The sequence below is a fragment of the Vigna unguiculata genome, chromosome 4, assembly GCF_037176805.1.
Source record: "Vigna unguiculata cultivar grain cowpea cultivar isolate G323 ecotype 2 chromosome 4, ASM3717680v1, whole genome shotgun sequence".
NCBI lineage: Eukaryota > Viridiplantae > Streptophyta > Magnoliopsida > Fabales > Fabaceae > Vigna > Vigna unguiculata.
This window is the reverse complement of record NC_140795.1, coordinates 2,045,611-2,054,015: the sequence shown is the minus strand read 5'-3', so window position 1 is coordinate 2,054,015 and position 8,405 is coordinate 2,045,611. Positions and strand designations below refer to the sequence as shown.

The 8,405-nt window shown below is 27.3% G+C and overlaps 1 protein-coding gene across 1 annotated transcript; it reads left to right on the top strand.

Moving 5' to 3' along the window:
• The first annotated feature begins 4,834 nt into the window (after nt 1-4,834).
• On the top strand, nt 4,835-6,721 carry LOC114182326 (uncharacterized). Its single transcript, XM_028069184.2, has 4 exons — nt 4,835-4,998; nt 5,392-5,603; nt 5,697-5,760; nt 5,902-6,721. The coding sequence occupies exons 2-4, from the start codon at nt 5,449-5,451 to the stop codon at nt 6,166-6,168; spliced, it is 486 nt and encodes a 161-aa protein (XP_027924985.1). The 5' UTR covers nt 4,835-4,998; nt 5,392-5,448; the 3' UTR covers nt 6,169-6,721.
• Nucleotides 6,722-8,405: the final 1,684 nt, after the last annotated feature.

Sequence of the window (8,405 nt, the reverse complement as noted above, 5' to 3'; positions counted from 1 at the left end):
AAGAGTTACATACTTAATGTAAATAATGCAAATATTATCAATAGTAATCAAACTCAGTAACTGTCAGCAACTCAATGGACAATCCATCAATTTCATTAAATAATAATAATAATAATAATAATAATAATAATAATAATAATAATAATAATAATAATAATAATAATAATAATACACTTATAGTCCTTCACATCATCTTTAGATATCACATTATTTTCCTTGAAATTTTGAGCTAAAAATTATTGAGGGTATCTTAAATTTCAAGAGGTTGTCATTAAAATTTCTGAACTTAACATGTTAACAAGAGTGTTAAAGCATCAAGATTATATGAAAGGGTTTGGAATTTTGAAGAGGAATGAGACATATTAGTTACTCTCTAACTTCAATGATTCGTACTTTTTACTCTCTTTTTATAATTCACTAGTTAAAATGGATTATTTATTAAAATCATGTATAACGTCTATAAACTCACATTGACTTGTTTTTTCAATAATAAGTTAATAATAATTATATTTTAGATACATTTCAAGAATTATGTATTATATATGATTAATGAGAATTCAAATATTTTAAGTCTATTTTAATAGATTTATCACAAATCAAAATTCATATTTTTGAATTTTAAATTTAATTTAATTAATGGATTTGAATTTGATACGAATTGTATAACATTTTGAATTCTGAAAATAAAAAATCAGGGTGAAGTTCAGGAATTTAAATATTTTTACTGAATTTTTTTTTTGTTATTCTTTTGACATGTTTTTAAAATATATTGATGAACATTAATTTTTATATTTTAAAATATATTAAAAAGAATTTTAATAGACCAACATTAATGTATTCTTAATGTTCAACGTATAACAATACAAAACTATCTAAATTCCTTATAAATTTTTACTAAGTAGTCTTTATTGTCGAGTAATGTTGCTTTTAATTCTCACTAAATGCATCATTACTTTCATTATGGGAATATGAATCATTAGGCTTCTTATTACCTTTTATCTTCTCCCGTGACTATTCAGATCTTTATTAAAAACATAATAACAATAAAAATTATAAAGAAAACTCAAATACATTGACTCCTCTTATATCAAGAAATTATTTTCTTTTCTTAAAATGTTATATCTATAAATATTTTAATTACCTGTAAAGGGGAAATTATCATTTTGAAAATTTTTAATATGAAAAAAGATGCTAGATTAGCACGAGAGAGCTAAAATCATGAAAAGTTGGATTTGAATGTAATAAATAAAAATCAAATCAGTTTAAATTTAACCTAATTGAATATTTGAAATTTAATCTATACTAAATTAAATTGTGTTGAAAAAATCTAATCCAATTTAGTATTGAAACATCTCATTTTAATAGAATAAAAATATTAAAATAACACATTACATATCAATAATCAAAACAAGTAATTAATTATCTAGAGAATTGTTATTACAATTATTTCAAGGTATAACTATAAAATCTAGAGATACTTAGATATAAAATTTCATGGAACTATGTCAAAATAAAGAAACTTAAAGTTTTTCTTTAAGATTTTAGGAACAAAGAATGACTCCTCATTCTCTATATACTCACACCAATAAATGTGATCATTACAAAAGAAGAAAATAAACACAAGGAAAAAGTACTTCATTATTACTCAAATTGATACTTTCAAACATTTTCTTAACTCAACCTACTAAGGAGAAACTATTCACATAGAAAGAAGGAGCTCACCAAGACAATCATTCCAACAGTCTTTTATATTCAAACATATATGAACAGGAAAAAAAACTCATACATAAAAATCAGATTAAATCTGAAAAAGTAATTTCTAAATAAAAATATATATTAAAATAAAAATAAAACTCCTTTATAAAGCTTCTTATTTATATTAAAAGAATTTACTATTATATTAAAAAAATCCAACTTTTAAATATTAACGAACACAGAGGCGCGACAGCGCATGTGTATTCGCATATATAATAAATTTTAAAATAGTTGTTAAATAAAATAACTGTTAAAAAAAGATTTTTAGAATAACGGTCAAAATAAAAAAATAAAAAAAATGGTTAAAAATAAATTAATTATAAAATAATTAATTTTTAAAATATTAATTAAGGGTAAAATTGGAAAATGAAAAGTGGACAACCCCTTTATATATTGTTATAGATAATTTATTTTATTAAATCTTTGAACGGTGAAACGATCATATTAACTTATTTTTAAACGAAGTACATTTTAAATATATTTTAAAAGATTTATAATATAGTTAACTCAAAAGATGGATTAAGGTACTTTAAAAAATTATAAATTATTTATCGTTTTATTGTTTACTATCTATAAATTAAACAGTCGAAGATATATAATTCACTCGCTACAATGTAACTCGTTGTAGTTAGTGTCGAGTTTTTCTTGGCACAAAATTTTTTATTTATATAAATTTTCGGAGATTTTTTGGGTTAATATAAATTTTCTTAACGTCATTTTAACTGCTAGAAGATAAATGAATTTCCTTAAACTCATATTTTGTTTTCTGAAACTTCTTGCTCGTCACTTTAGATAGCACAATTTCAACTTAGCCATAGTATTTTGTTTATGTTTTTAATAGAAAAGTTAAAATATAATTTTAGCATTTTACGATAAACGACACACGAAGCATGTTTTTAGGTTAAGTGGTCTTATACATCTGATGTGATTATGTACAAAATTGAATGTGCTTGATCAATGTTGTTGTCTTTTGAAACATACCATAAATAAATTGTATAGATGGCTTTGAGAGATTTTCTTTCTAAGATTTAAGTGTTTTTTGACAGAAAAAAAATCAAGTTAATTTTTAAATAAGCTAAAATACTTTACAATTTTTTTTTTAAAATTTACCTAAGATATTTAAAAACAGTTTACAAATAAATAAATTTCATTTTCTTGTTTTTTTACACATAATCATTATATTTCAATTTTCTTTCACAAATTTTTAAAAGAATTTGAAAATTACTCTGTAAAATACAAATTTAAATAGAAAATTTATCTTATATAATACAAATAAAATTAATTTAAATATATTTATTTTTGTTAAAATAATTTTCATTTCATTAGTTTAAATATCATATAAATTAACAAAAATCAAACTCTAAATATAATTCTTCTATTTATTTTCCCCATTAGCAACTTTATTCTAACTATTTATTGAAAAAAATAAATACATAAAAATAATTAACAATTAATATAAGTATAATTTAAAAAAATAAAATATGTACATATATGTATACCTAGCTGAATCTTATTGTGAAACCATATTCATTTTCGGCGTGTGACTATAGAGGATTCAAATGGAACAACAAATATAACAAAGAACTATCTTTGTTGAGATAAACTCTAATACATTACTTTAATATCATTACTGTGGAATCATATACATTTCTAGCGTGTGACAATAGAGGATCCAAATGGAACAACAAATATAACAAAAAACTATCTTTGTTAGGATAAACTCTAATAAAAAATCTAACTCAATATTACAATACCAGCTTATAAATAAAGTTTGGATCCTTTGGATGCTATAACTTACTTTTATCTTCATAACTTTACCGTTCAACAAGACAATCTAGTAAATAGATTAAATTTTATTTATCAACTCTCATTATAAAATTCTACTAATATATTTTCTATCCGTTAAAAGAATTATTTTGAGACATTGTATATAATTCTTAATTCTTTTACACGTGATTGCATGTGAAAAATAGTGAAGAATTAATTGAGTAAATAAACTGAGTGTAATTATATTTCCTTTTCAGCTACTACTTTTTACAGATATACAATTACATCTTTCTTTAGTTTATACTTCTATAACCCCCTCAGGAATTTATGAAAGGAAAAAACATACTAAATCTTCAATTCTTATGAAAAATGAGCAATTACATTTAACATCAATGAAGTATAGAATGTATTAGAAGGTAAATTAATTAGAATTTATAATACATTAGATGCCTTTTACATAGATTAATAATGCATATAATCAATTTAGCATGTTTTAATTAAAAGGAAATGTCACTAAAGAGATTTGATAAGCATAAATAATTTCCTTTATACGTTATGATGATGTTTCCAAAATTGTCATCAACAAAAGATACAGACAACTCAAACCGCACCCTATATAGTTCTTTCTCGTTTTAAATGCTTATAAAGGAAAATAATTATTAATTATTTCCAATTATATTTGTTATAATAAGAAAAAGGAAATTATCGATTGTTATTTCCTGTAATAAGAAAAAGGGTAAGAAATAGAAAATAGAGTAATTTAGCATGGGTAGTAAATCCGAATTTAAAATAGATTAAAATACCTTGTACGTAACACTTTATATTTAATGAATAAATTTTCGTTCGATTTATGGTAATGAGATTTTCATTATTCCTTCCTTTTATTTCTCAACCTCACATTAAAAATGTTTAGTATCATTATTATTTTTATGTAAAATTAAATTTTGATTTGATATTAAGTTAGACGTAGGTCTAATCTACGAAAAGCAGAGTGAAAATATAAAAAAAGAAACTAAGAAAAAAAAAAGTATACTGATATTAGGAAAGAGCATCTTGTTGTGATTGGTATCTCTATATTTTGCGGTGTTCCTTATGCACCGTACAAGTAGAGGACAGAGAACACAACACAACACAGAGGTTCATGAATATAGGAAGGTCAAAAAGGAAAAAACACACACTCCCTGTCCCTTGCCATTTCCATCACATGTCTCATCTCTTGCCACGTCACCCCATCAAAAGTCTAACCCCACTATTCATCTATCACACGGTCTATGAATGCGGTCTCATGTTATAACCCCTGCACCTTGTTCCACTTTATCATTCTCCCGTGTTTTTCTTCTTTTTTTTCCCCCACAGTCATCTTCTATGAATACCCAGCAACCTCTTTTCCCTTTCTCGCTCTGGTTGTTCCCTTGATACATTCACCCAGTTTTTCTGTCCTCTTTTCCTCTTGGAGGAGCCTCTGAGTCTGCTCAGGTACTGTCTCTCTCTTTCTCTCTTCTCTTTTTCTTTTTCTCTCTCTAAAACTAAGCTAGCTTTTGAAAGCTTATGCCTTTTTGCAAAGATTTGAAATCTGAGTTAAGGTTGCTGGGATTTGTTTTTTTTTTGGCGTTCAAGGTCTTGAATTTAAAGGCTTTTAACAAAAGGGTCTTTGAGAATTTTGTTATTTGGATCAAATTCTGCGATTTTGTTGTGTTCTAGGAGGTTTGGGGAGAAAAGAAAGAAAAAAAAAATGGAAGAAAGGGGTTTCTTTGTGTGTGTGTTGGTGGACGGATTTTTTAGATTTGGTTTATTTTTGTTCAGATTTGAGAGCAACCTGGGGAAAAACAATTGATTTGTTTGTGTTTGTGTTTGTGTTTGATATTGCAGGTGTTCCTTGTCAAGATCCTCGGTTAAGTTGTTAAGGGAAAAGAAAAAGATAAAAAGATGAATCAGTGTGGTTATCAGCAGAAGAAGACCTTGACAACCTGCGAGGAGATGAGGATGGAATCAGTGGTGTGCCCTAAACCTCGAAGATTGGGCCTCATGAACCACTCAACCTTTGATAGCCACATCAGAGCCTTCAGGCCACCCTTCATCAAGTATTCGCCCTTCTGTTTTCTTCTTTTTCTTATGTAATTTGTTAATTTTGTTGTAAAATTTCTGACTTTATAATTGTTCTTAAAAATCAACAGCTACCAATCGGAAATTGAAGATTCAGGAGTTGGGGCTGAGCTTATGGACATCATTCTCCCTAAGGTATATTGTTTTTCTGTCTCAATCTTGAAAAGAAAGTTTCTTTGTGTCTGATAACATCTCCATCATGTGGTTTGGGTGTTGTTGACAGAAAGAAGTGTGAAATCTAACGAAAGATTGGTTTAAATTTGGTGTGTTTTGCAGAGATCTGGAGGGCAATTAGCCTCATCACCCCCATTTTACTGTGGATCTCCACCTAGCAGAGCCTCAAACCCTGTGATTCAGGATGAACAATTTGGTAATGGTATTGAGAATTTTGGTGCATTCAGCTTGGCACCAGCTTCACCATCTTCCTCAGCAAGAGGTTGTGTGAGGATGAAGTTTGGTCACACACCAGCAACAGTGAGGATCGAAGGTTTTGATTGCCTCAGCAGGGATAGGCGCAACTGCAGCATTTCTGCTGTTGCTTAATTCAATTTTAAACAGAGAGAAAAAGGAATCACCAAAGTTCTAAGAGCAGAGGAGATTTTTGGAACTAAGGAGCTACTAATCTTAATTTTAAATCTTATTTGTATTATATGTATATACTGGTCTTCTTATGGAAGTTGTTGATGAGTTAATTTTAAGGTGTCGTCATGTATAATTGAGAGAGAGAGATGGTGGAAATTTTCTCTTCTTCCTAGTTTTTCTATCCTTTTTGAAGAATAAAAAAGAAAAGGGAACAACTACAACAACAACACCAACACATCAAGGAAAAGAAAAAGGCAAGCAAAAAAGTCTTCTTCTTCTCTCTTGTTAGGTCTATGTGATGATGATGGAGTGAAACTTTGTTGTGAGTTTCATGGATCCAGAGTTTGTAACTTTCATGTCATTTGAAACTCAGCTCCTCCTTTTGTAATTGTATTGTGGAGGAGAAATTGAGGACTTATCTTTGGAATCTTTGTAAAATATATTTTTTGTGGGTGCCCTATTTGCAGGTGTCACCTATTTCACTATATATGAAAGAAATATTGTTCATATTTTATTCATTCCATTCCTTTAACATCAAAAACAAATAATAATAATAATCATAATCATGACTTGATATTGTAAGAGAATCATAGGAAGCTTCATAGACCATGATATGGTCTATGGTCAGCTTTGGAGGCTCTTGTCTTCTAATATTTTAATCATTGTCTGCAAATTCATTTGATAGATACTAAGACTTTTCTTTATTGTTTTTTTATTTTTTTTGAATTCTGGAGAATGCAAGAATTTGGATAACTATTTGGTGATGTGAAGAGGTGTCTGTGCAATGGTGTGAAAGGGTGAGTGGGAGAAATAAGTGAGTTCTGTTTGGTTGGATAAATGGCCAAAAAAAGTGATTTTGAAGCATATAGAGGAAAAAAAAAGAGGTGGGGTATGTAATGTGACAAGCACAAATGCAGAAACGTGTGCTTGTTACTTTATTGTGATGGGTGGAAAGTGGTTAAGAAGGAAGTGGCATGCATTAGGGTTTGTTTGGTGGGTGATGATGGTTGTGATATGATGCATATGCATTCATTTATTTATTAGTATATAAATAAGGGTTTGTAAAAGCAAGTTGAGAAAGCGCGTTTTTTGGTGGTGCTGCTACTGTCTTAATTGCTTCTAAGAAATTTCTGAGGGAAAAAGACTAAGACCAGAGCAAAATTTTGCGTTGTAATTAACTATTGGAGTTGAATAATCTTCTTTCTTTTTGGTAACATCGTGTCGTTATCATCTTCTTAGAAAGATACAAAATGTGTGTGTAAGATTAGATTGAGACAATATCACACGAGTTACGTGATTATTGTTAATTAAAACATGTAAAATCTATCACAAAACTGTTTTTTTTTTTTTCTGATTACTGTTTTTTACCGGTTTAATTAGTCGGATTACACATTTTCATTGAGATTTGTCAATTTTTAAAAAAAAGTCAATTGAGTCTTAACTTTTGAAAATATACCTTAATTAGGTCATTTTTAACAAAATTAGGTATTGATATTTATATCAAAATTTAGTGGTAAAAGTGATGAATTAAATTAATGATTTTAGTAATTTTTGTTTAGAAAGAACCTGATTAAGACACTTTTTCAAAAGTTGAGATTAGATTGACACATTTATAAAAATGAGTACCAAATTGATACATCGGTATCGACTAATTAAACATTTTTTATTTATAGAGATTAAATTAAACCTATATCAAGAAGTTTAAAATAGTTCAGATTCTTATCATTTAATTCTTCACGTTGCATAAATTTATTTTTTAATATCTCTATGTAAAATAATTTATTTTAGATGCCATACTATACCATTCTAGTCTCTTAATTTCTATTCTCTAAATTTGTAGATACTAAAAAATTTGAAATAGTATGTGTATATACTAAAATTGATATTTTTAAGTGTAAAATCCAAAAGGTTAAATTTATCTATTGGAAGCAGATGATGAGTAATTAGGCTTACGTCTTTTTATGGTATGGTTAGTTTTGTTATTTTTGAAGAAAAATAAATCGTTTTCTAAAACAAGTTCACCTTTTAAAAGAAATTAATAACAAAAATTACATTTAAAATATGTTAAAAGCAATTCATTACCGTTTCTATGTAGTTGAATTCTTAATTAAGAAATGATAGGTCATCTTTCCTTAAAAAATGATAGGTCAATTACTAAATATGTGTATTTTTCTTCTACCTTGCATCAATGCCTTTGT